This window comes from Podospora pseudocomata, chromosome 6 (assembly GCF_035222375.1).
Source record: "Podospora pseudocomata strain CBS 415.72m chromosome 6, whole genome shotgun sequence".
Classification (NCBI taxonomy): domain Eukaryota; kingdom Fungi; phylum Ascomycota; class Sordariomycetes; order Sordariales; family Podosporaceae; genus Podospora; species Podospora pseudocomata.
Genome location: NC_085890.1, coordinates 3,147,189 through 3,173,130, shown reverse-complemented (window position 1 = coordinate 3,173,130; position 25,942 = coordinate 3,147,189). Strand labels below are relative to the sequence as shown.

The 25,942-nt window shown below is 52.3% G+C and overlaps 9 protein-coding genes across 9 annotated transcripts; 4 read left to right on the top strand and 5 right to left on the bottom strand.

Moving 5' to 3' along the window:
• Positions 1–160: 160 nt before the first annotated feature.
• QC762_0099240 (uncharacterized protein) lies at positions 161–1,892 on the top strand (the record flags this gene model as incomplete). The annotated part of the gene is made up of 5 exons (XM_062884176.1): positions 161–317; positions 379–490; positions 561–766; positions 824–1,128; positions 1,212–1,892. 5 exons carry the CDS (start codon positions 161–163, stop codon positions 1,890–1,892), a joined length of 1,461 nt encoding a protein of 486 aa, XP_062741048.1.
• QC762_0099230 (uncharacterized protein) lies at positions 1,807–5,860 on the bottom strand. The gene is made up of 8 exons (XM_062884175.1): positions 4,689–5,860; positions 3,513–4,612; positions 3,131–3,456; positions 2,924–3,055; positions 2,801–2,852; positions 2,463–2,713; positions 2,130–2,402; positions 1,807–2,054 (listed from the first exon to the last, which is right to left on the bottom strand). Exons 1-8 carry the CDS (start codon positions 5,496–5,498, stop codon positions 2,008–2,010), a joined length of 2,991 nt encoding a protein of 996 aa, XP_062741047.1. The 5' UTR covers positions 5,499–5,860; the 3' UTR covers positions 1,807–2,007.
• On the top strand, positions 5,851–8,268 carry QC762_608050 (uncharacterized protein; the record flags this gene model as incomplete). The annotated part of the gene is made up of 1 exon (XM_062892489.1): positions 5,851–8,268. The coding sequence occupies one exon, from the start codon at positions 5,851–5,853 to the stop codon at positions 8,266–8,268; it is 2,418 nt and encodes an 805-aa protein (XP_062741046.1).
• A 234-nt stretch (positions 8,269–8,502) lies between these two features.
• QC762_608047 (uncharacterized protein) lies at positions 8,503–8,835 on the top strand (the record flags this gene model as incomplete). Its single annotated transcript, XM_062892488.1, has 2 exons — positions 8,503–8,606; positions 8,628–8,835. The coding sequence occupies 2 exons, from the start codon at positions 8,503–8,505 to the stop codon at positions 8,833–8,835; spliced, it is 312 nt and encodes a 103-aa protein (XP_062741045.1).
• Positions 8,836–10,340: 1,505 nt separating this feature from the next.
• QC762_608045 (uncharacterized protein) lies at positions 10,341–11,249 on the bottom strand (the record flags this gene model as incomplete). The annotated part of the gene is made up of 1 exon (XM_062892487.1): positions 10,341–11,249. One exon carries the CDS (start codon positions 11,247–11,249, stop codon positions 10,341–10,343), a length of 909 nt encoding a protein of 302 aa, XP_062741044.1.
• Positions 11,250–11,684: 435 nt separating this feature from the next.
• QC762_608040 (uncharacterized protein) lies at positions 11,685–17,806 on the bottom strand. The gene is given in 5 exon segments (XM_062892486.1): positions 11,685–12,834; positions 12,887–14,343; positions 14,398–16,448; positions 16,509–17,502; positions 17,521–17,806. 4 exon segments carry the CDS (start codon positions 16,755–16,757, stop codon positions 11,801–11,803), a joined length of 4,791 nt encoding a protein of 1,596 aa, XP_062741043.1. The 5' UTR covers positions 16,758–17,502; positions 17,521–17,806; the 3' UTR covers positions 11,685–11,800.
• A 503-nt stretch (positions 17,807–18,309) lies between these two features.
• On the top strand, positions 18,310–21,712 carry QC762_608030 (uncharacterized protein; the record flags this gene model as incomplete). Its single annotated transcript, XM_062892485.1, has 3 exons — positions 18,310–18,575; positions 18,798–20,850; positions 21,031–21,712. Exons 2-3 carry the CDS (start codon positions 18,878–18,880, stop codon positions 21,710–21,712), a joined length of 2,655 nt encoding a protein of 884 aa, XP_062741042.1. The 5' UTR covers positions 18,310–18,575; positions 18,798–18,877.
• A 779-nt stretch (positions 21,713–22,491) lies between these two features.
• QC762_608025 (uncharacterized protein) lies at positions 22,492–22,803 on the bottom strand (the record flags this gene model as incomplete). Its single annotated transcript, XM_062892484.1, has 1 exon — positions 22,492–22,803. One exon carries the CDS (start codon positions 22,801–22,803, stop codon positions 22,492–22,494), a length of 312 nt encoding a protein of 103 aa, XP_062741041.1.
• Positions 22,804–23,528: 725 nt separating this feature from the next.
• Positions 23,529–25,121, bottom strand: QC762_608020 (uncharacterized protein; the record flags this gene model as incomplete). The annotated part of the gene is made up of 1 exon (XM_062892483.1): positions 23,529–25,121. The coding sequence occupies one exon, from the start codon at positions 25,119–25,121 to the stop codon at positions 23,529–23,531; it is 1,593 nt and encodes a 530-aa protein (XP_062741040.1).
• Positions 25,122–25,942: the final 821 nt, after the last annotated feature.

Below are 25,942 nucleotides of genomic sequence, written 5' to 3'. Positions count from 1 at the left end.
TAGCTATATATCTCGAGATTTGCGCACTCGCATGTACCTATCTACCTACATACACAAGTAGCATTCCGATCCTCCGTGCGACAGGAAACCTATCGTTGCATGTTGCTTCAATCTCTCTATATTCCACCTCCATTTGGTCTCTCTGATCACGTTATTCACCATGTCAACCCGCCCATGGCTGGCAGCTGGGAGAAGATGCACCCACGCAAGCCGCATTGGTTATGTCCGTCGCACACTAGAGCCGCATTGCAACGAGACATTCTCTCGTGACCTTCCCGGCGAAGTCGAAGTTCAGTTCATCTCCGTCAACCGAACAGGTCAGTGACAGCCTACAAGACAATATCTCGCACTCCCTCTTACTCACAACGTCGAGTGAAGGGCCACAAGCAACACCCATGCTAGAGAGTGGAGAAGACGTGACAGCATACCTCGACAAGCAACAAAACTGTGAACAAGGCGAGAATGATGCCAAGGTCCATTGCCGATATGTGTATGTCCACATATAACTGTTCCCGGGTAGCTTCATAGCTGGAGTTGAGTGTTAACTGTGTAAAATACAGGCTTTTACACCCTCTCATCGGTAGATCGCCTCTCCTGATACCACACCGACAAATGCTTCACCTTTTAGAGTCATGGAATGTCTTCCCAGAGATCTGTCGCTATCTGAACGCGTTTGGGAAGAAATACTTTAACAAAGACGAAGCGTTTGCTGGGTTTGACTGTGTCGAGTACGAAGACAGTAACAACAGCTCAGTGAACAAGCTGGGTATGTATACCTAGGATAGCAAGCGTCCAGCATGTCACTGACCTTGGGCTTGTCCAGAGATGTGCTATCTACTCAAGTACGCTGCCTCGAAACGAAACGAAGACACAAAAGTAGACGCATGGACGATCCGGCACGCGCTCATTTATCAACGGACCTGCTTGAACACGAGAGAAAGCTCGCACATTCTCGTCAGGCTATCAGATAACATGAAGCTCGCGCTGAAAGAGGCTCTGTCAGCACCCAGCGAGGAAGTACAGAACTTCAGCCGAGACTGGACAAGACTACACTCGCTCGTTCTCGGGGAGGTCGACGACGGCTGGCGACAAATGATCAACAGTCTTGACAGTGAGGTCAGTGAAATCGTATGTACCTTACCTCCTCAACCTCACCAGCCCACCCGTTTGAGTCTCTGGCTCAAAAAACTAACATTGTATACACCCTCAAGTTTCACCGTCTCATAGCATCCGGTGTAATCCCCCAAGACTTCAACATATTTGACTCGCCAGCCACAGTAGCCCAGGACATGAAACATCTCCAGCGTCTGACAGACAGTCTACGTCGAGTGTCCACCATGATTAGTTTAAACATCGACACAATTGACTGCCTGATCAACCGGGTGGAAATGCTCAACAAAGGCGGCTACATTTACCCCGACGACTTATTACCCTTTCTTCGCACCCTCCACCAGTTGAAACAAGAGCACAAATTCGCCCTCAAAAATAGCTCAGCCGTCCTCGAGCGAGCCACCTCCCTAGCGAACCAGCTTCGAGACACCGTGACGTTGCGAAACAGCGAGATCAACAAACACCACACGGAACAGCTGGGCGGCAACACGGCCGCCCTTGCAAACCTCTCAGAGCAGGCTGGTCGTGAGACAAGCGTGGTAAAAACGCTCACTGTGCTTGCTCTGGTGTTCGTGCCGGCGTCATTCGTCGCCGACTTCCTGCAGATGGGCTACGTAACGACAGATCCGGACAACGCTAGGATATGGAGAGCGGCACAAGACCTACAGCTCTACGCCGCGTTGGCGATTCCCCTCGTGGCTCTGACTATGGGGTTCTATATTGTGATAGAATTGCGCAAGGCAAGTCATCACGGGCAGAAAGGTACAGTGGGGGCTCCATAACAGCAATTTACATTATGTATCCATTCACGATCATAGCAAGAATTAGTAACTCGTCCCCGTGTAGCAACAGCTGTATCTGCCCTTGGTGACGAGGTCATCACAGTTATCTCAGCCCTTATTTCTCCCACGCCCCTTGCACATGGCTCTTGATCGTCTTATAGCCTACTCCGCAATCGTATTAGTATCATTGGAACCAATATCCAGCTACCAACTTCAGGCATCTCCGTAAGTACTCACCAACCTGGGTTTCCATTATCAGTTCCATCTCCTTCAGCTTGAGAACCACCCGTTTCTTATCGACATCGTCCTGGCTGACATCTGGTTCCACGAGCCCCTGAATGAGCGGCATACTGGACTTCCACAAAAGCTTATTAACATTCTGCTTTGGCCTTCGATTGCCGGATGGGATGCATATGAGGGGAAAATGGTCACGCGACGGCCCCCGCGTGCAAACAATGCCGCGAAGGTGTCTGGAGTCGTTGAATAGTTTGTTGGTGACCTGAGCGGTAACTGTGAACAACCATCAGCTTGTATCTAATATGCCGGGGGGCTGTCAAGAAGGTTTCGTACGATGTAGAGCGAACTGCATATCGCTACGCTTTTCGAAGAAGACCAGCGCCTTCGGAGGTGGTGTTTTATCCAACTGGCGTGGCTGAGTGTTTTCGATAGGTCCCTTCGATTGTGGCCTACCAGCTTGGTCCACTGTAAGAAAAGGTGGGCTGTCCTTTGCCCAAACTTGGATCATTGGCTCACCGCCATCCGGGAACAACGGTGTGGGCTTTCCAAACAACTTGGTATAATTGACCGTTTTAGCTTGCAGTCTGTTGATGATGGGTGGGTTAGTCCAGGATGTCCTCCGCACATGGTGAACAGCAACGCGTGACTATGGGAGACGATGCCAAACTTACATATTGCCCTGGACTGTGTAACGGAGGAGGGCAGCCTGGAAGCTTCGAACTTCTAAATGCAAACGTCAGTCATACTCATACAGGCCCTTCTCTTCCAACCAGGGCATCGTTTCTAGCACGTACTTTCCAGTGAGTCAAATTCAAAGTGCAGAATATTATCAACACCGTTCGCAGAATCCTTGAAGAGGATGAATCCCAGGTCCAACTCAGGGTTTAAAATGTACCTCGGGGTAAAGGACCATTGAGATGGGATAACTATTCGGTACAGAGAGAAAAGTGTTAGCAATTACACTGCGGTGTCGGTTAAACGGGTTGATCAAGTGCACTGACTGTGTGTCTCCTTAATATGATGAGGACTTCGGTAGTTACTCTCTTGCGAAATAACTCCCCATTTCAGGATGAACTTTGACGGTCGCTGGACCAGTTTCGGCTTGGGCTTTTGTTCGGCATTCTTGAGTTTGAAAGGGTTGAAGTTCGATCGTCTACTCCCTGATGAACTCCCAGTCTTCGAAAGGGATGTGGGTTCCGGTTCTGATTGTTCCTCCACCAAAGCGGAGGCTCGATAAAAGAGCTGGAATCGACATTTAGCTCCCTGAGAATGGTCTCCAGCTGTTACCCTTCCATCTTCATCGATCACCTTCAAGGTCACGCCATCCCTGCGACATGTCAGCGTTTACCTATCGATACACGAATAAAGGAGAGAATAACGAACATGTGAAGGAAAGAAAGAAAAGAGCCTGATTGACCCCAGCCAACTTCTTGGAATTCAGAGTGGCCGCCATGCGTCAAGCGTGCCTGACCGACATCCCAGGCAAGTGGGTCGCGATGATTCTCAACATTTTGCCAGTAGATTTTCTCTGCCTGTGTCAATTCCTCGAGGACACGAGCTGAAAACGGTCGCTTGCTGCTGTCGGTGCTGAACATCCTGAGGAGCAAATTGGAGACACTCTGCATATACCATTTCTGCGGACCATCGTGGGCAAAGCGCGGGAGTTTTGGAAAGTTTTCCAGTACCTTGCGGGCATAGGGCTTGAGCTCATGGCCTCCCTCGAGAAATGTGCCTCGCGTTTCTTCGACCCGAGATTCTTTCTCGAGCTTGGCATGGAATCTGTCGATAGCTGTCCCTGCCGGGCGCTCCTCGGTATCCAACAACACGACAAGGACCTCTGTCATGACGCAAGCTAGCGCCCAGACGTCGTAATTAAGTAAGACCTGAAAACTGTCCTCTCCAGCCCCATAAGCCCTCGCAAGCTCTGCTTCCGAGGGCCTGGACTCAGGAGCAGCGTACTTGGGGTCACCTGGTCTGAAAGGCGTTGACAAGTTTTTAAGGCTTTTGGTCACGCTTATAACCGATTCGCCAAAGTCTGTGATTTTAAGCACACCTTGACTGGTGACCAGGATGTTTGCTGGCTTAAGATCAAAGTGCGAGGCGATGATGTATCCCTCGACCTCCCCATGGGGGTGCTTCATATTCGTGTGAATGGCGCTGAGTGCATGAGCAACGCCAATCATTTGTTTCCACAGCCAATGCTTTGGTAGTTCCTCGTTTGAACGTAGCTTCGTGGGCTTAGTTTGGTCCCCGGGGAGGGTCGTTTGGCGAAGTAGATGGTATAAGTCCGTTTTCAGGCATGGAAAGATGAAATACAGGCTGCTCCTCCAAGTATATAGGGTGAGAAGGCTGATGATGTTGTCTGCCGCGTCCCCGTTTATCATGGAGGCTAGACGGGCTATCGTGCCTTCGTTACTGCCAGTGGTCGGATTGTGTGGCATCTCATCCTTCTGAAGCACCAAGGACTTCCGAACGAAAAGATACTAGAGTGTGTCAGCGCCATGCATGAATATCATGTGCTCGCAGGAAGTTCTTTCGAACGGATGTATGGACACGTACCTCTCCGGTTTCCTCATCCCTCGAACCTCGATATCGACTCTCCATAAAACCCTTGATGGATTTGTCGAGGTATTCTGACGGAATACGAAATTTAGTGACAGTGCCAAATGACCCTTGAGGCACTCGATCTTCGGCGTCTAGAAAAGGAAACCGAGAGTTATCAGGGTACCACGGATACGAGTCATTCTGACTCAACAACCGGATAATCACAGGCTCAAACATACAAGACACTTCGTCGCGCATGGCCTTGAATGTTTCGTGTAGCCGCGCCCACTGCCTTGTTTTTTCTCTTTTTTCCGCTTGACGTTCTGCACTCAGATTCTTCTCAGGTGTATCGATAAGTTTCAAATCTTCCTTCTTCATGATGAGCCCTCTCATCCCGTCACTGTCCGGACTAAGGTGCCGGATGATACTCTGTAGACTGTCGTTTGTCATCGAGCCCAAGGAGATCAAGGGATAGATGTAGTGAAGCCTGTCGAGATATATCAGAAACACCAGTGCTAAGAGCAGAATTGAGCCTTTTGGTGAGCCCAACATTTCGTCACGGATGGTTTGTGGATCTCTTGTGCGCAGGGTATTGCAGTCGCGACAGCTGCACTGCAAGAGCCGTTCAAGGACAGGGACATCGCCGAATTTCTTGGTGATCTTCTTCTTGGAAAAAAAGAGTCTCGGCAATATCTCCTCAAGGTTTTCGAATGACAGATTCTCCAGATCGATCTCTGGAAGTGTGCAAGACAACAGTAGTTCCACATGCTCGTTTCTCACGCAGTTACTCCGTTGGCCCATCACAAGACGGTAATACCATTCCATGGTGAAGGGAGATCTGAGGTGCCGGGGCGCGGGGGGGTGGTCTGTGCTGCCCGACTGCTCTTGCTCTTCGGGTTCCGGTCGTGTTTGTTTGGGATCGTGAGGTGTGAGAGTTGTGCTCGATTAGATTGTGTTCGTCCAGCAGAGGCACTCAAGCCTGGCTGGCTCACAAGGCGCCAAGAATAACCGCCCAGCTGGGTGAAGCACCGCTGCTGTGCCACCGCCACATTCGCAAGGGGGCCAAGTGCGCGCCCCAATCTCCTCCGTGGCTTCCAGGTGCTTATCGGCTTTTAGCGATACTTCTACCAGGCAGCGCAGATAACGTCCTGACCCCTCCGTACTTATCCAATCCACCATGCTTTGCCCAACATGTTGCAGGATATTTCACGGGCGAGCCCCCAGACTCGACGAAAGAATCAGGCATGCATTCTCCCTCGAGGAGTTCCAGAGCTCCCTGGCACTTGAGTGCTTCATCTGCTGCGGGTTGCGGGATAATTTCAGAATAGATACAGAGGCGTACGAAATCGACAGTATCGACCACTTGGTTGGCATTCGAGCAGTGGAATACAAGTTGGAGATCATGGGGTTGATGAATGATAGGATTCGAACGCCAGATCGACCAAAGTATCGGTACTTGACGGTTACCTGGGACTGCGAAGTGAAATATCCTGGGCGCGAAAGGGAGATTCGTCAGCTTGTGCAGTGGCCGATTCAATCAGTCGAAGGTGAGCATCCTTGGTTTATGTGTCTTGCAATCCCAGGTTCTGATGACGGACATCAAATTCAAGCTGACCACAAGCCAGGAAATGTCAAATGGAAGGAGCCATCAGTCTTTGAGGCATCCAAGATCGACATGTGCGATTGGTTACAGGATGTAACTGTTTCTAAAGTCACTCAATGGCTCGAGCTGTGCGGTCAGGATCACGATACATGCAGCCCACCGAGATCGGGATTGCAAACACAACAGTGGTATCCCTCGCGGTTGATTTCCGTGCATCCCGGTTCTGTTAGGCTTGTTGAAACGGTGGAGGCAACACTCACTGGGCCCTATCTCACGCTGAGCCATCGATGGCCAGCAAATGCTTCCGTCTACACCCAGTTGAAGGAAGACAACCTGAGTAGCCTCAAAACAAGGATCGATGTCGATTGTTTGTCCAAGGTCTTTCAAGATGCTATCGTGTACACTCGGCGCCTTGGGGTAGAGTATATCTGGATTGACTCTCTTTGCATCATCCAAGACAGCAAGGAAGATTGGGAGGCGGAGTCCGCAACCATGGCGGACATCTACTCCAGGTCGTATTGTAATCTGTCGGCGACTGCGGATAGATGTCAAGACGAGGGACTGTTCCATCCGAGACAGAGGCTTCAATTCAGCCATGAAAGGGTGACTTTCGACTGGGTTGGGGTTCCTTTCAAAACCGATGATGGGAAGTTGTCAGACTGCAGTGCGCCTTCTTTTCACAGACAAGATTACGTTCTGTACGACCCTAACTTCTGGACCAGGCGCGTGGACCAACAAGAGTTGTTCACGCGTGGATGGGTCTTCCAGGAACAACAACTGGCGCCCCGGATACTGCACTTCTCATCCGATCAGTTGCTCTGGGAATGTCGCCAGCATCGGGCATGCGAGATGTTCCCGTCAGGCCTTCCTCAAAACGAAATGGGATGGGGGGAAAGTTGGCGAAGCAACCCGGCAGCAACCGTCATAAAGGGCGCCCTGGCTTCGGTAAGGACGGATGGAGACAGCTCCGGCCTCTACCCAACATTGGGCTTGTCACCATGGCTAGCATGGCAGCAGGTGGTTGGGCATTATACCCGCTTGAATTTGACGAAGGCCCAGGACGCGCTTGTTGCTTTGGGTGGTGTGGCCCGGGTGTACCAGCAGCTCTACAAGAGCAAATATGTCGCAGGTCATTGGGAAGAGGACTTCGTGTCAAGTCTGATATGGCGAGTCTCCACTGAGGGTCACAGCCGGAATTGTCCGTCTGCGAGGGTGCAGAGACCGGAGCATTTTCGAACCGAAATCTCCCAATACATCGCACCAAGCTGGTCTTGGGCCTCTGCGGATATCGGAGTGGTTGGGTATGGGGCGAGGCTTGTGCCAACGTACACACCCGATGTCGTCCACAAGTGTGTAATCGTGTCGAACGGAGATCAATTTGGTATCGTCACTGACGGTTATCTCCTTCTGAAGGGACCGATATATCCAGCAAGCCTGGCAGTCAACGATCGTTTCAATCTCAAAGTCCTTGTGGGGCTGTTGGTGGAGGGATTCGCCAGCCCTGTGTGGACCGTCGACATGGACATGTGTTGCAGGCGTCATCCTAGCTTGGTAGAGATAGTGAAGGAAATCGAAAATGACGAAGACAGCGAGGCTGGGCTAAGCAGCAACGGAACGGATGAGGAAGACGCCGAGACGGACGAGGATTCTGCGGAGCAAAGCGACAGCGGCAGTGAGGATGACGGCTTTGATCCAGACTGGGATCTGAAAACACTGTCAAAACGATATCCGGTAGTCTTTTATCTTCCCATTTTCGAAGGTACTACTGTTGACGAGTCGGATAACATGACAGAAACCAGAACGGGTTTGGTCTTGGAACCAGTGGACGGATACAGAGGAGCCTACAGGCGTGTGGGGATTTGTTTCGACAAGCATGTTGCCAACAGAGATTGGATGCTCCCGGAAGCTGTGAAAGCTTCCGAATCGATGACGAAGGGTCCTGGCAGTCACTTGTACCTTGGCTTGGGTGAAGGGATGATTTTGATAGTGTGAGGTCGGTGGCCGCAGGGTTAGAGTCGGGCGTGGGTCAGTGCCCGCACCCCACAGCCAGTCTTCAGCAGTTGCCAACAGCTGAGCTCCATGATGGTAGGTGTAATCGAGTGACAACCACGACAAAACCGATCTTTGGAACTTGTTAAGTATTTATTTAATCTTTCCCCGAACCATATTACTAAGGAATACAAGAGCTTATATCATAGACTCCAGAAGACAGTCGCTTCGATAAACATGCTTGATCAACGCCACCCTGTCACCCCCACCAATTACCTCTTAACACCAGCTATCCACGGATGCTTCAAAATATCATCAGCAGTGATTCGCCTCTTTAGGTCGTAATCAGAAGTCCTCATCAGCAAATCCAAAAACTGCGACGCCTCAGCAGGCACCCAACCAGGCAACTCCAGCACCTTCATCTCAGACGAGATGCACCTCACAATCCGCTTCGTCTCCAAGTACTTCGCCCCCCTCGGCGCGTACGAGCGCAACGTCCACATCCCGTCAACCGCCACCGGCCGCTTCACCAGGTTCGAGACCAACGCCAAGAAGCGCGGAAAGGACTAGCCCTACGGAAATCTGGCCCAGGAAAAGACGCCCACTTACTCCCACCTGACCGAGAACCCCTTCCCCAAGACCATGCGTCAGCAGGGCTTCAACCGCCAGTCCCGCGAGACCACCCCCACAAAGAACAGCCGGCCTGGTACTCGCTCCGCTCGCCCTGGTATACCCACCAGCCGCCCCGCTCCTGCTCCTACCAGCGGCCGTCCCGCTCCTTCTACTACCTCCAGCCGCCCCGGCACCCCCAGCTCGCGTCCTAGTTCCTCCAGCGGGCTTCGCTGCTAAATGTCGGGGTGTAATCTGATAGTTAGTGTAGCGTCGCGTTGCTTGGCTTCATCATCGGTTTAGCTTGATGGGTAGTTTGGTTATTGGGGTTTAGAGAACTGGTTAGGTAGTTGGTTGGTGTATCTGAGAATCTTTTTGGGTATGGCTGGCTGGCTCTGCTCTCATTAGGGTTAGAGACTTTTGTCCTGGAGATAATATATTGACAATTTGCGTCTCATGGGCTGTTCTTGGTTCTTTAGTATTTGACAGTCTGTGTTGGGTGATAGTGACGACAATCTTGTCGGATGTATCTTAGGCGCGTACAGCAGAGGACAAAATACCCAAACGACTCAGTTCTGAGCTCACTACTCCCGGCTCACTGGGAAAGAGCTACTCAACGGTGAGTGAGCCAGGAATAGAAGGGAAGCTCCACATCTAACCCCCTAGAAGGAAAGAACCTCCTATATTCCGCCTACTCAGGCAGGTGGGAAACGCTCAATTTTCGAGACACTCGTCTTTTTAAGCCCCTAACTGATTCCTCAGACTAGGTACTTAAGCCAGTGGAAAAAGATGAGCTTATTACTACCGGTAGTCACCAAATTGGTTTGCGCAGCTAAGATCCAAGTGGTTTGGCTGAAGAAAGCCTGTCCATCACACAAAGACAACAGACATAGTCCTAGAGGATTGCCAACGGAAGTTAGTTACAACAGCTTTAAAGGGTTACTCGTCGTTGTTTGGGATAGGTAGATGTATTCAAGCCTTTTGCCGTATCCTGGAAGTCTTTTCTTCGCATTATCTGCTCATCCTCAATCCTTTGTATGTATCCAACCCCAAACCCAGCATCCCTTCACTCCTCCTCCAACCCATGTTAACGCCTGAAGTTCACCGCCTCGGAGGGTCGAATTCGAGTTACTATGACAAGGTCAGCCTCTGGCCCTCTGGAACAATTGGCCATGGGGTTCAGCCATACAATTCCTGTGTGATAACAATCAACCAACCGTTCTGGTGTCGTGATGATATGCTCGGGGCGACCTGAATGCCACCAGTGTTGGTTGGGAGGATGTTTTGTCAAAAGAGAACAATTCCAAAAGTTGCATTTCGAACAATCTGCTGCAAGTGGCGCGGTAGGTTTGTGCCTTCCAGCTTCCGAACGCCACACTCCAAAATATACCAAAAGCGCCTTGACAAACAGCTGCCACTCTGCATTATTCATATTTTCTTCAACACAAGCCACATTAACTATCCCTCTACCTTGCTATTTTTTCCTCCACCTCCGCCGTTGTCGGAGGCAACCTCATCCCGTCCCTCTCCCACCGTCCCTCATCCCTCACCTCCCTCATCTCAACCCCCCCCTCCGGCTCCACCAACCCCCCCTCCCTCCTCCACTCCCAAACCCCCATATCCATCCCCATCTGCACAACAATCTTCACCCCCTCCTCCGGCCTCCTCCCCCTCTCTCCAGCACCATTCCACTTCCTCACAAACCCCTCCGCCTCCCTCTCCACCGCCTTCCAACCCTCCGTCCCAAGCGTCTCATATGCCATCGGCGTCCCAGCAAACTCACCCCCACAACCTTTTGGAGGAATCGCCACAAAAAACAACATCTTCATCTCTGGCACCTTCTTCCCTTCTGGGTCATGCTTCAAAACCATAAAAAACATCGTGTCCTCACACGGAATGACAGTCTCATCATCAACCCTGATCCCCTCCCCGGCGTCAGTCGGTATCGGCCCCATGGGAGTGATGAGGTTGTTTTCCTCGGGTGGGTAATTCGCCTCCAAGAAGGTCGTGGGCGCCGAGAAGGCGACGTGGCGCTGCATGGCGATGTATTCTGGGTTGGAGGCGTTGGCGCGCGCGCGGGCCATGACGTGGGCTTTGACTGCCGCGAAGGTTTCCTCGTCTGGGAACGGATTCGGGCTTGTGAGGGTTGTGGTTTGAGCTCTGGGGGTTTTGGGCTTGCGGCCGAGGAGTTTACGGAGGAGACCCATGGTCGCGGATGTTAATGTGGCGTTTTTGAGTATCGATGAGATTAGATGTTTGTAAGATAAGAAGAAGCCTAATTGGCTGGTTGATGGCTGACTGCTGCTAATAGTAATGGTGTATGAGGGTGAGACTTTCTTTGCCATGACTGCGGATAATGGCGTATATGTACACATTTTCGAGCACGAATATCTCACGATAGTCTCTCAAAACTATGGTCTGGTCCTCGGTGCTTGACTCAACGGCGGGTACAAAAGATCCTTAGTGTTGCACGCCGGAGCAAATGAGCTTAGCGGGATCCAAATTGGGAAATTCAATGCCGTGTTATTGGGACGATGGCGGGTCAGCCACTGGTAGCGTTCATTGACAGTGGGCCCCATCGGCTGTCCTCAGGCATCACGATCCCACTTCAGGAACCAACAAGCCGTCCTCGGGATAGAGTCAGTGTGGCTGTGGAGCGGCGAAGGGATATTGCTTGTGTAACGGGCACCATGTTGGAAAGGAATCTGGAAAGGGGCACGGGAGGACACCAATAAGACATAGATCGTGAAATCCCACAGAGAAGGGCTTGGCGTCAGTGACCCTAACCCTTGATTGCCTGGCAACATCACCTCCATGTTCATCACGTCCACCATTGATCACCCTCATACTTCTGTAAATATATCCCTCAATTCTTTCTACATTCGTTTCACCACAAGGTACCTCCACAATTCCCCAACACCCACATCTACCTCCCCCCCTTCCTCTTCGAAGTATCCGACCCCAAATAGTCAATCGGATTCCTGCATAGCGGGCAAGTATTCTTCCCGCTGTTATGGAACCACTTGTACAAACAATACCGATGAAAGTAGTGATTGCACGTCCCGCACTTCTTGTCCGGCAAGCTCTTGTCCTGCGCCACGATCGAGTAGCAAATCGCGCACTCCTCCTGGTCCTTCACCGCAAGCGAGATATTTCGCCGGAACGCCATCAATCCATCCACCAAGCTACAGTTGCCAAACATAATGACAGCTTTGATGCCCTTCAACCAAGACTGCCACTTGTCCTCCTTGATAGCCACGCGCTTGACGCTCATGACATCGACAGGCTCCAACGGGTACGACTGAGGCACGACGATCTGAATCGTGCCAAAGTCGTCATCCACCGGGTACGAGGCAGTGATCTCTCGGACAGGCTTGTTAACCTTGATCTCGAGGGCTTCCGCATCTGTCCCCCCTTCGAGGTCGCCTTGGTTGGCAGACCACTCAGTCACTTCATCCAACAGGTCGGAAATGATCAACGGCGAGAAGAACCGACCCATCCACGACTGAATCGCGACCTTGGTCTGCTTGGAAGAGCAGTCAAGATACCATGACTTGAACAGACCAGGAACATACTTCAGGATCAGGTAGAACAGGTGGATGAGTAACCAGTTCATATCACGCTCAGCAGGTTCCGAGTCAGCCAAGTCGATGCTGTAGGAGCGGACATGCTCGGGCGTGAAGCCTTCTTTGTCAAGGTCAATGGCCCTGGCCAGAGCATGACCAAGGACGTCGGCCAAGAAGCCCAGTAGTGGACTGATGAGATCATCCTTCTTGAGATTCTCGGTGTAGTCGCTGCGAACCCGGTATGAAGCCTTGCTGTACGCATCAAAGACTAGATGCCATGTTAGAAGGTAAGATCGGACTGGTGCTGGAAACTGGTAAAGCTCTTCATCCGTATAGTCATCGGGGCTCGGTGCGTTGAGGAGCAGCGACAGAAGCTCAGCGGGAAGATTGGCAGCTAGTGGATGGTTAGCAAATGCATTGCACACTAAGAAGGGCAGCCGACTCACGCTTCTTCTCAATGATGACATTAACGCTGATTTCTTCCTGGGCTGCGGGGATAGTCCGATGGAGAAGGCCAAACGCAGCCTTTTGGATATCTCTAGACGGTGACGCAACTGCCTGGTAAACGTCGGATAGTTCGCCAAGCTTGACGTTGGGGATCTTCGAAACCGTCCGCGATAAGAGTGCATCAACAAGCTGACTAGGCAGTGTGGCTGGCGCATCGTGCGGTACACTCAGGAGGGCGATCAGGGCATCGGACTCGGCCCTTTTATTTTCTGCAAGTGCATCCTCAAGGTCATCGTTGACCTCCCCAGCCGATTTTAGCGCTTGCATCAGCTTGAGCGATGCGTAGATGTACGGGAGGCGATTGCTGGTATCATCGCGCGCAGCCTGACCCCACAGCCAAAGACAGTAATGAATTGACTTCTCCCAAAATGGTCCGTAAACCTCCTTGACATTGGGGAAGATCTTAGTTATGGCTTTGCAGGTCTCAGCCGCAAGCCTGTAGTCCATCTCCTCTGGGGAGTCGGTCCACTTGGTCACCTGCTGCAACACGAGAACCTGTTTGCGTGGCTCCACTGGTATTTGACTCTCATCATAGACAGCCAGGCAAAGATTCAGCAAGACCAACGATGGAAGTGTGCGGGGAGATCCAATGGAGTATCCTGGGATCTCACTGAACAGGCGAGCACAGAGTGTGCTGATGGTCTTGGAAGGAGCCAATGCATCATTCAGACCGACAAGTATAGCGGCTGCAACAAACGTCGAGTCAGGTGTGACGCGGGAAAGGCCGAGTTTGGTCAGCCATTTCTCCAACTTAGCCAAAGGTCCATGAGCCTTGACCAGTGCTTGAAGGAGAGCAGCGAGAGCCTTGGCAGTGTAAAAGGCAGCAGCATTGAAGCCCCGGGCTGTCTGGAGCATGAAGTTGACAAGTCGTTCTACCAGGCTGTCTCCTGACATGTCAAGGTCTCGCCAGTTCACAGATGCAGCAACAATGTTGCTGACCTCATTTGAGGCAAGTTCTGTGTACTCCAGAATCTCGTCATCGGTATCTTGACCACGGATGTTCCTCCATAGCCGGTTTTCCTCCGACAGTGCGAGCTGATCGGCCGCGAGCATGTTAGTCACGCAGAGGAGATAGATCAGTTCCAGCTGAAACTCCAGAGGCAAAGACGAGAGCTCGACACCGGATGATAGCAACTTCGCCGTGAAAAGTGCCATTCTTGCAGGGGAAGAACGGCCTTTGCTATCCCGACCTGGTGACGGCTTGTTCGTACTTTCGCTGCCCTGGACGAGGAAGTACGATCCATCCATACTGCTGGTCAACGACAAAGACGGATTGGGGGTGTTGAGGAACCAGGAGAGCTCGGTTTGCCAGGCCACAGTACTTGGAAAAACATCCTCGGCCGGAAGGACCTTGGACTGGACAGCGGCAACCGCTTGAGCAACCAATGTGTCGATGCTAGACATGTTAGCTACAGTGATCCCAACGCCAAGATGAGAAACAGATACATACTCAAGAGATGCAGGACCTGCTTCATGGAGCTGGCTGGCGAGGATTCTGAAAAGTGGTGGAGACTCTGTTGGCCGATGCTGTATCAACTGGAACAATCCTTTGGCCTTCTCGGCGATAGGTGTATCGGAAATCTCGGTGAGGGCAAGCAAAGTAGTGATGAGGCGCACCGATAGATCGTCGTCAATGATGGAGCTCTCAGGCGCATGTGTAAGGACCAAGTCTAGGGCCTGAAGTGCAGGTGCACGGGACGATGGCTCCTCCAATAGGCCGATTACGGTGGTAGTAATTGTTTTGATGGACTCGACTGTCAAAGTATTGAAGTCTAAAGAGGTTTCTGCTAGCTGGGCCCAAGGAGCACCCAAATCATCAGATTTCGCAAACTCTGACCACACTGAGATGAGGAACTGCTGGGCTTGAGGGAGGTCCTGGACAAACTTGAACGTGGAGGGTATCGAGACCAAAGTTTTGACTGCCGAAATGCTTGCTCCGCGATCCGATATCTGGGTAGAAGCCGCAAAAAGCAGGCCCCAAATCTCTTCAAAACGATCGCCGGCTGTTTCATGGAGGTCGGAAATGATGTAAGGCAGTGAAGGGGTTGTGACCAAAGTTCGCGCATGCTCGTTTCCGTTCGCTGGGAAGATCATGGATGTCGTGTCGATGCCACGGTAAATGTCAGGGCAATGTCGATATGCCGACTGCAAGATGGCGGCACACCCAAAGGGCTTGAAGTTTCGCCTGAGCAGCAAATCCAAAGCGCTTTGTATGATCCTGGTCGACGAAGAGACGGCAAGGTCATGGAGGGATGCAGCTTTGGAAAACCTGGAGAGTACAGAAAACCATCGTTCCCCTTCCGCTGCTACTGCAAGCTGAGAGGCTTGGTACCGTTCTGAGACCTCAGGCAGGGAATTCGATACTCTCGAGAGGAACTCGTCGACAATATTTTGCCACTGTAATTCCGCGGTCTGGCGGACTTCACTACCGGGGTGCCGAACCAAAGCTTGCCAAAGCTGAACAAGAATGTTAGGCTGTTGTGGAGATGGTGTAGAGACTTCAGGATTTGGGTGCAAGAACTGTCGCGTGAGAGACGAGACGTTGTCCTTCAGAAACTCGGCGTTCGGTACAAGTGCTGGTAGGTAAAGTTCGACAGCGTGTGCATACATGTCAAACGCCTGTTGGCGACCAGAACGGGTTTCCAGCCGATCAAATATTCCCTTTCTAATGGAGCCCAGAAGCGCGGACACGATGTCCAAGGACGGTGACGGGAACTTGTCTGTCAGCACCGACAGGAGCTGGCTTGAAGCGCGCCAGTACTCATCAGATCCACCTTGTGAACCACGGGAGACAAACTTCTCCAGCCTCTGAACGGGGTGTTGCTGTGTGCCCCATACTTGGGAATATTGGCGGGTCAAAGCTGTCAGCGCCTTGAGAAAGTCTGTTGCCGACCCAGATTGGTTGCCTTTGAAGCTGTCTGCGATCAACGCCCGTCCCAACTGTTGCAGTCTTGGTTTCAAGAGCTCAGGGGCTATGTCCAGGATTGATCGAATTAAATGATAGAATGACCGCCGTACAAATGGATCTTCCGCTTTGGCCAAAGACCAGAGCGCATCGACCTCTAGGTACACCGCAATGCCATCCTTCAGAGCATCAAGTTCTCCTTTTGCCAACAGATTCAGTGTCAAGCAAACACTTGCGCCAACTACTCGGTAGTACTTGGCATCAGAGTCTTGTTTGGTTGTCGAGCGTTCATCACTGAGCGACGTGGGCGTTTCCTTCAAAGAAGTCGTCGCATAGTCCAGGGCTCGGACTTGAACAGACTTCCAAAAAGCCTCCTCTTTCTCTTTTGTTTGTAGAAATGAAGCAAGCCCCTCGCTCGCGGCTTTGGAGACGCGCCTGTCTCTGTCAAATGTCCCAGCCAGCCAAGGTCCTACGAACAGTGGAAGGTGTTTCGCGATGCGCTTCTTTGCGGAGTTGAGCAGCTGGATCAGGACTTGGTGGGAAAGCTCGCGTACTCGTGCAGAGTCATCGATGGATAGCCGAGGGTAGAGTTGGACCTGTGTAAGTTATAGTTAGACATTGCAAAACACAGGAGGCAAGTGGGGGCTAGGACTGACAAATGCTTGTATTACTGACTCCTCTGGGCCATTGGTGTCAGAGGACCGGTTTTGCTCATGTGCTAGGATGTCTTGCAACGCCTTCTCTTTGGTGGCGCTTGCCTTCTTCAACAGGCTCTTAAAGGACACAACTACCTCTAATGGGATTTCCGAGAAGTCGGGTGGAGGTGTAAGATAGGACAGTGTTGGCGAAGATGATGCGACCCCTCCGAATCCCCCAAAGCCAGCTTTTGGTGTACCCAGTCCCATGGTTGAGAGACTTAATCGTACTTTGGTGGTTCAAGTACTGAGATAAAATAATTCAACAGATCGTGCGTGTGTGGAATCTCGCTTTATGGTGTCGACGGTTGTTGTGGGTTGGGGGCGTTGGAAATATGGTCGAAGCTCGCCGATTGAGTCACTGGGAAGTTCGAACTGCGAAAGAGGGGCAGTTCGACGGTATTTGCTTGGGGCGAATGCAATTGGAGGTAGATTGGCAGTGGAACTGAAGATATTATTTGTCGCTGCTGAATCTATGGTCCTCCGGACAAAGTGTTCTTTTCGCGTCGCGTCACCTTCTCCAGCCTTCTCCAGCGTCCATCAAACCTGTCGCAAACTGATGTTGGTGGTTAGTGGGGTACCAGAGCTGTCATCAAGCTTCACGTGATGCGGGGCATAAATCTCACCGTGGCTTCCTCCTCACCGAGCTCACCGATGTGGGTCTGTTCCAACACCTCTTATTACCAATTATCCATCACACTCTTATTGAATTTTTTCCATTGTCAATGACATTGTCGATATCGCGAGGCGGAGAAACTGACTTGTCAAAACTGTTTAACACCCTTTATTCCTAACACCTCGAGTTTGGTATCATGCAGTGTTGCCCATCCTGCTATACAGGAACCTTGAACAGATTTTTTTAACGAGTCAGCAGTACATCGTCGCTCCAACGGCTGTCGCTGTTTTGTCAAGAAGCCTGGTCAGCTATCTGACTTGACTAAGACGGTGCCCGTCCATTCTTTGTGAAATGGACTTCTCCTGAATAATTCTCGTCGTCTTCACGATGCATCAAGCCGGCAGTTCATGGTGGAGTACCCGTTAGCTCCCACTGAATCCGGGGTCGTTGTTAGAAATGACGTCGTGGTGGGGCTTATGACTGCGGGGTTTGCATTAAGCGGTGGAGCCATCATCTCGAACGAGGAAGTGGAGAGGATGATCCTCGTACCATATTTTTGAGATTCGCATTCTTGCAATTCGAGCGATATCGTTTTTTGCAGAAGCCAAGTTTTTAATTCTTCATCCTCCAGCCCAGTCCAGTGATCAAACAACAACCGAAGACTTCCTATGCCCGATGCTCGGCTTACATTGACCCATAGCACATCTGAACAATTTCCTGATAACGTGGCTTATTGCCTAAACCATCAGCCGCCTCGATATTGTGTGAGCATATGGTCGAAAGAGGAAACTCCAGAGACGCCCATCTCTTGGATTCTGCAGGTAGGGACCCATTCATGCAGGAAGGGCCCAAGTATTCAGCAAGTAACAGCGAGAGTTCCAACGTGCTTCCGTGAGGTCCGCTATCGTTTCAGGCTTATCAGACTCCCCCGCACCCGACGGGCTCACGTCAGTGGCTCCCTCCCACAGCAAGGGTCCACTCTTGCCCGCCGCAGGAACTCTGGGTGAGATGGCCAGAGACTTTGACGAATCAGGAGCCACACCCAAGAAAGGCGCCGTGCCGAAAAGCCGTTCCGTTGGCTCGCACGCCCGGCCCACCACCTCACAATCACCGTGTACCCTTCTCTTTTGCTTGTGATGGACACTTCGGCCAGGGTTGTGCTGCTGCCGCAGGGGCCAGTGTTGTTCTGGCAAACTCACGATGGTTCCTGCTGACCGGTACTTTTCTTTTTAATTGTCTTTTCCCCCTCTTTCCTTCTTCCTTTTTTACGTATTCCGTTTTACCGTTTCTCTCCCCTAAGTATCCGTGTTGACGCCGAACATCGTCACTTGGTGGGGGCCATTCCGCCTTAGAAAGCCATCGTATCATTGACGACATTGTTCGCAGCCACCTGGGCCTCCCCCCTTTGTTAAGTAAGTTCCGACCACACCCGTTAAAGTTTCACGAGTTCCTAGACCAGACCTCTCTCACTGCCACCGCTCGGAGCTACCGTTGGTTTGTAAAAGGTTCTGCAAGTGCTGGCCTGCTTCTTCGGCCTGTCGTACAGTTTGCATTCCGCCAGTTTGGCTCTACTAGGTTTCTTTCTTTGCCCAACAAACTCTTGTCCTCTGCCATAGTATTAACGACGAATGAAGAACAAGAGGTAGTCAACATCTTCACTGCCTGCCAGTAGCATGTCTGCGAGGTTCCATCCTTGACCTGTCATTCCACCACCATGTCCTCGTTAACAGCCGCATCCACCCTTACTCGCCGAGCTCGCTGTGCTCAGGCTACACCAAGCTCGGTTGGGGCTGTCCTCAACCTCCACCAGCAACAAACACGCAGCTTCAGGTTCAGCCGAACATGGATCGTCCACATCGACGCTGACCATGACCGAGATATATGCCGCCGCTACCGCTTCGCTCGCCAGAGATATGCAGACATACTCCATCGGCATCTTTCCTGGGACAAGAACAGCTTCAGCAGGCCATCAAACCCATCCAAGTCCTCACCCTACGATTACTGGCGCACCGACCAATCGCCGAGTCTTTCCAGGAACAGATGGGCCAGCAGCAATATCCCCAACAAGACCCCCGGGAACCCCACTGGCATCCGGCCTGGCCAAAACATTGAGGATGCTGAGAGGGCGCCACTGGAGCACTTGCTTTTCGGCAAGCAGGAGCGGCGGGCCAAAGTCACAGCGCTTGATCCGGCAGACGTCACCAAAACCTTCAAGTCGTATCGTTCCCAGTTCGCGGGATTTCAGCCCCCACCACTCGGTGTTGCACAGGAGCCGATATTCTACGACGGCCCGCCACCCGAGGCGGAGTTGAAACTCTACGATAAGGTCAAGATCGATTCAGAACCTTGGGCCGCTGTCCCGAAAAAGCCAGCTCCAGCTCCGCGTAGCCAGTCTGTTCCAGATGTCGTCAATGCTCTTAACGATAAGCATGCCGAGGTCTTGTGGAACGAAAGCAACATTACTGGATCGGGACACGGTCTTAACACATCCGAGTATAACGACCTGGACAAGTATACACCCGTTGTCGATCCAGCCTCAGACCCAGTTCAGGATCAACCCGAGGAGTACAAAGATCTCGGCAGATACGTTCCAATTAAGCATCAGGAACCGGATGGAAAGCCCACGGGCCAAGAAGAGTCTACCGAGTACGAAGACCTCGACAAATACGGGCCTGTGCGCTCTCATGAGCCGGATGGGAAGTACAAGATCGGTCCAGACTCAGAACCTGCACCAGAAGACCTTGGGAAGTATGAGGATGGGGTCAGCTCGCACGAACCTGACGGAAAGTACAAACCCATACAGCAGGCTTCGGTGAGTTCAGAGAAGTTGGACAAATACGATGCGGCTGTTCGTGCACATGAACCGGACGGGAGATACGCCCCTGTCTTGGCTGAACCCAACCTCGACCCCGCTGAGATTGCAGAGTACAGCAAGCCATTTTTGAGCCATGAACCCGATGGAAAGTATGCAGAAGCCTATGTTCGACCGTCGCAAGATGAAGCTGAACTCGCACAATACGAGGCTTTCCGCAGTCACGAGCCGGATGGAAAATATGCGCCCGAACAGTATCAGGCTGGTTACGATCCTGTCGAGCTCAAGACATATATCCCTTTCCGCAGTCACGAGCCCGATGGCAAGTACGCCGCATCCCATGTCGCGCCCACACGGGATCCAGCGGAGTTGAAGAGCTACAGAGCCTTCCGGAGCCATGAGCCTGATGGGAAGTATGCGGTATCTGAGGCCGAATCTGACCCCGAACGAGTGGAACTGGACAGTTACAAGGCAGTACGAAGTTGCGAGCCTGACGGCAAATACGCCGCAAACATCAACGCCTCAATCACAGAGCCAACTGATCTGGACGAGTATCAAGGGGGGTTTCGCAGCAATGAGCCAGACGGCAAGTATGCGCCCTCGGCAGAAGACTTGAACGAGGGCCCCGACTTGGGCAATCACGAAGCGTTTACACTGGAGGACTCCGAGACGAGTCGCACCGCTCAACGGCAGAATGCCATACCCGCAGCCAAGGATGAGTCCGAGATCACCACTGAGTTCCGAAAGGTCGTTCAGGAGTTGATGGCCAATCCAACTGCCGAATCCGCTCTCACCTCACAGAGGTCATCGAGCCACCAATCTTCGGATGGCAAAGAGACGCCCACACCCAAAAAGTCTAAACGACTCACTGGCCAGTACGTACAGGATTTTCCGGAGGATTTCGCAGTATCTTGGAGCACCGAGCCCTCTGTGGCCAACTCATCCCTCCTCCCAACCGATTTGAGCCCGTCGTCTGGCCGAGGTACTTACACATCTGGACAGGAAAAAATAACTGGTGCCTTTCACAAGTCATCTACCCGTCAGGAACAGACTAGAACTGAGACAACTCCCGCCAACCTCTCAGAACCAGTACTCTACAAGATTTTGGCCTATGACCCTGTGATGCAGGCAATAGATGTTGCCGAGACCACGTCTGTCGTGCCAGACAGCGCCACACCCTTGAGCCCAGCCGAGGTTCTTCTTCGGATCTCCAACCCCGCCCGCTTCTTCCCTCATTTTGCCCCTCTCCAAGCCCAGGGCTTCGAGATCGTTTCCGGCAGCGGCGATGTCCTCATCTTCCGCAAGGTTCGTGAGCCAGTCGTTGCCAAGGAGGAACAGGTCGCTTCTACCAAGACGGTCCCAGCTTTATCGCCCACTTCACCTGTCAACCCTATCGACATGACTGGCGGTGGCCTTGTCCCGGAGTACAATGTCGCGGCCGGCCGGTTTGCTAGTCCCACTGGCTTCGTCAACTACGACTTGCCTTCGGAGAAGACGATCGGCCGCTATGTTCCGCAGGGTGAGACTTTCTTTAGCCCGGGTCAGAGAGCAGAGGAGATGCATGAGAGGCACTCGGCGTGGGAGGAGAAGCAGAAGAAGGAGAAGAAGAAAGGGAGTCTTCTCAAGCGTCTTGCTGTTAGCGCGGCTGGGGTTGCGGGTGTTTCGTTTGGTGTTGCTGTGCTAGCTGAGGGGATGAAGAATGAAGGGAAGGGGGTGAAGGTGGTTAAGAAGAACTGAGCTACTTGGTCAACGGTGGTCTCTATCATGTCTTTTTTTTCTTTTGTTTCCTTTTTCCTATTTCTCCTCTCATCACCCTAGGGGTTGGTTCCCCAGGGTCCGGCGTATCATTCATGGGTCATGCATTTTGGCATCATCTGGGAGCAACATGGGTTCGGGATTGGAATCATGGGGCTGCACTACCTTCGCTTGGGGCAAAGTAACGGGGGAAAGTACACGCAAGGAAAAACAGGGACGAGATTATCAGGGACGGGATTATCACAGGGACGGGATATGATAGCAATTATGCATATGAACATATGTGACATTGGTGATATTTCTGAGCTCGTACCACTCAATGCTGCCTTGGATCAAAAGTCGACATGTTGCTCGACAACCAAAGTTTGGCATCTGATATGTGGGTGACTTTTGCCGAAGAAGAATAAAGGTGTGATAAATAAAAACGTAAAGGTTCAGATGAAGAATTGCGTCTGCTCAAAAAAATACAGCTGCTTTGCCGTGGTCATGACGATGAAATGATCTGCCCGTTCTGCGTCCAAAATGATAATGGGATGAATGAATTTGTCCTGTTCCCGCAACCCAAACTTTTGCCTTTTCCCTCCATCCGTCCGTTGTTCCTTGTTGCGTTTGCCTGCCATGAAACAAAAAGTAGTAATACAAAAGAAAGCTCCCAGTTTTCCGTCCCTGCCTCTCTGCGTACAAAAGTCATGTCATTACTCCATCCATCCTCCCCAATGTCTTATCAGTAGGTTTGTTGTTATGTAGGTTGTGAGTGCCAATTAACGCTCACTAAACCCCTGCCCGTTGTCCCTCTCCAGCGACCGGTCGCCGATGGATCCCCGCAGGTCGTGCTGCTGGGCGAGCTTGGAGTGCATCTCGTGGGAGTACTCTTGGGCGGACCAGCTCTGGCGGCGGTTGATGACGGGCTGCCATTCCTCTGTCACGGACATGGCGCGGGTGCGGGCGGCGGCGGTGCGGGTTGGGGAGGGGGATTTGGTTGTGGTTGTTGGGGAGGAGACTAGGGACGTGGTGAGGTCTGTGGAGGGTTGGGTGAAGATTGTGGTGTTGAAGTGGGGTTTGTCGGAGGACATGGTGGTGGTGGTGTAAGTGGTTGTGGTGGTGGTGGTGGTGGTGGTTATTTTTAGTGTAAGTGGTTTGGTGGGGTTGTCGTTGTTGGCGGTTTGGTGCACTGAGATGGCAGAGGTATTGAAGTTGATGGAGTTGTTTGTTTAAAGGTTGAAGAGATGATTGAAAGTAGGTTGATGAGGCGAGAGAGATGGAAGGATTTATCGTCCCAGGATATCATACCAGACGTCAGACCATCTCCATCGAGCCTGCTCGCCGTCCACCATCCGTCTCGTTCATCAGCGTTCCTTTGGCGGGTGATCCTTCCTCATCGTGCAGCTTGTGTTGCCACTGGAGCTGTCCTGAGAGGTGCGCAAGGGCCTAGAATTGCGGGGCACTTGACCGGTTGTGGAGGGGTGCATGGGTGGCAGTTAGGTGCTTTTATCGGCTTATCGCGTTGTCTTTAGGGTGATTGATCGGGAGATGTCAGTGCTGCATCCGAGCTGAGGTGTGCCAAGCAAAGAGCTTTAACTTTTTGCTTGTTTGCTTCGTCGACGACGGCGCGGATGGGCGGGCGTGTTTGTCTGTCGAATCAATGCGCGCTTCTCTCTCGACATCTCGATCTCGATCCTTCGAATATGGGCCTGGTCAGGCTGAAATAGGGCACATCACTCGAGTGATCGGCTTTTTGGAGCATCATATCTGTGCCTTTCGAATTTCCTGGCGCGTTTTAGCTCGAAACCTCGACTTATCACCTCGAATCATGATGCCCACTCCCGGGGCCCTCCCCGTCGCGCCGCTCAAGAATGTCTGGCGGCGTATTCGACAGTGACGTTTCATTGCTGAGACCAGACTTGATTGGTGGTGGTCGGGGTATTTGCTGGCTCAATCTGGTACTTGTTGGAGTCCTGGGGCTCCTTGGGCTTCGCGGTATCCGCCAGAAGCTCCCTGATCGAGGACTGGCTGATGTGGGCGATGACCTGGACATTGTCGACCTTGCAGCTGAAGGTATTCTCAGCCGTCCCAGCGCTGTTGCCGGGTCGTTGACCTTTTCGCCGAACGATTCTCTCACCGTCCGCCGCGCCGACCTCGAAGAACGGAAAGACCGTGGAGATTGGAGAGGGTGATAGACAGAGGGGCTTCTTAGCCATGATCTTTGGTGGACAACCCATGGTTTTGCTGGTGTTTCTATGGTGTCTCCCTCGAGCTCAGCGGGGTTTGGTGCGCTCCCAAGAGCTGGTGAGCTGGTATCGAGCTCGGAGTATCCGCGTCGTGGAGTCGGTTTTGGCCTTTGTTGTGGGTCAATCCTCAGGGCTGTTTGGGGCAAGTGCTTCTTCATGGCAACTGGAGGGTCAGATGGCAGTACTTTTTGGGCATCCATCTGCATTCTCTCACGAGGATCTAGTCTCGGTCCGCTTCTTCTCGACGATCCCGGAGCATATGCCCGGTGATGTTGCTGTCCAACTTCCTGATGCGCGGCATTGTTGGAATGCTGCATCTCCTTCTCCAGTCCCTTTTTCCGCTTATATCGTCTGATCAAGCACCAAGCTATCGTCGAGAGGATGAGTGCTCCGATGAGTGAGACCACCACCATCACCACGATGCTTGATCCCTGGTTCAAGTTTCCAATCACAAAACCGCTTGTATTACCCCCGTTTGATGCCGCGGTGTCTAGTTCCCTGGTGTCTGGCGCCCCCCCCCCGGTTTCGATACTAGGCCCTCGCCCCCCATCATGGTTTGGTGTGGTGTCGATGATGAGGCTCGTCGAGTCGGCATCGTCAATCGATATGACGGTGGTGAAAGACCGGGCAACAGCTGTGGCAACACCCATTTCGCTTTTGACGAGTGTCAAGCCCGGCGTGAGGGGATGTGTCTCGAACAAGGTTAAGTCGGCTTCCACCCAGCGGATCTGGATTGCTGGCCCAACTGTTACTCTAGCACCCCAGGCTGTTCCATCACGAGTATAGCCCCATACGCCGCCGCGGTAGTCGGTGATATCTGTGGTGCAAGTAAGGCCCTTTGGTACGCAGTATGCAACAGTCTCTCCCTTTTCGACTGCAGGAAAACCCTCGGCTGTTCTTGTCCTGGTTAAACCGCAACTGGGACCAACATGGAACCCTTCGGGGCAGACAGCGGGAGAGTAATAGTAAAAACCTCCGCCGGCGATGTTGGACTGCCAGGAGGGCGGGTCACAGGATGCTGGGCCGGCCGTTGGGAAGGGCGGGTACTGTGAAAGCAACCTGGTGGTCGTCAGGAGCCAGGTGGTGGAGCACGGAGGCGTAAATATGGAAGTTAATGAAGCCAATGGTGCCGTGCCACCATGGGCTGCACTGGGAGCTGACATCCCGGCCAGCGTGGCGATTGCGAAGCCCTGCAGCCAGCGGGACCCGAACGGACATGAGATGCGGAAGATTTACGGATAGATGATCTCCAGAGCCGGTGCCACAGTCGTGGGGGATGTGGCTCACGATCTGCTTAAAATCTCGCCAGAGGCTCTGCCGGCCCCGATGCTGCGTATCCTTCATTTATTTTGCAACCGCCCAAGCCATCATTTCACGACGAATAAAACTGTCTCGCTTCAAGCGCGACCCCGGGTTCTTGGAACAAGGCAGATCTAGCGAGAGGCACTGGTTTCCGCGGTTCAATCAGATCGCCAGCTCGACCTCTACTGAGCACCTCGCCCCAGGGATGTTGGTGGGTTGCTGAGCCGGAGAGAGGAAGCAGTTGCGGCACAGTGTGTCACAACCACCAACCATGCCAAAAACAGCCTTCATTCTTTCCGTCCCAAATCTCAAACCCCTTACGCACTCGACCCCACGGCCGGATGAAAGGGCCCAAAAACGCTTGCGCAGTCAACGCACAATCATCGGACCGGCGAAGCATACCATACAACAGGAATCACCAACAGATCATCTGATACTGTGATACACCAGCATCGCGGCCATGTCGAGGAGCTTCTCTACGCGGCATGATCACCTCGACCAGACCTAACCGGTCGTGCTTTACCACTAAATATCTTTCCCTGCGTATTCTTCTCTTCGAGGCGATGGTTCTACAGTGCTGCCATGTAGGAACCCGCATGCCCTTGCCGCCACCATACTGATGGGTTTCGCCATTCTGAGAAGAGCTCATGAAAGCCCCCATCTCTATTTTGGACTGGTCAAT

Excerpts from the sequence above, each read along its gene's own strand:
- QC762_0099230 (XM_062884175.1), bottom strand. The coding sequence starts at position 5,498 with ATGGAATGGTATTACCGTCTTGTGATGGGCCAACGGAGTAACTGCGTG. Across the intron at positions 3,056-3,130 it reads TCATATTAAGGAGACACACA|TTATCCCATCTCAATGGTCC; the intron begins GTCAGTGCACTT and ends TGTACCGAATAG. Across the intron at positions 2,403-2,462 it reads TATGCAGTTCGCTCTACATC|TTACCGCTCAGGTCACCAAC; the intron begins GTACGAAACCTT and ends GGTTGTTCACAG.
- QC762_608040 (XM_062892486.1), bottom strand. The coding sequence starts at position 16,757 with ATGGGACTGGGTACACCAAAAGCTGGCTTTGGGGGATTCGGAGGGGTC. Across the intron at positions 16,449-16,508 it reads AGTCAGTAATACAAGCATTT|GTCCAACTCTACCCTCGGCT; the intron begins GTCAGTCCTAGC and ends TAACTTACACAG. Across the intron at positions 12,835-12,886 it reads TGTCATCATTGAGAAGAAGC|CTGCCAATCTTCCCGCTGAG; the intron begins GTGAGTCGGCTG and ends ACCATCCACTAG.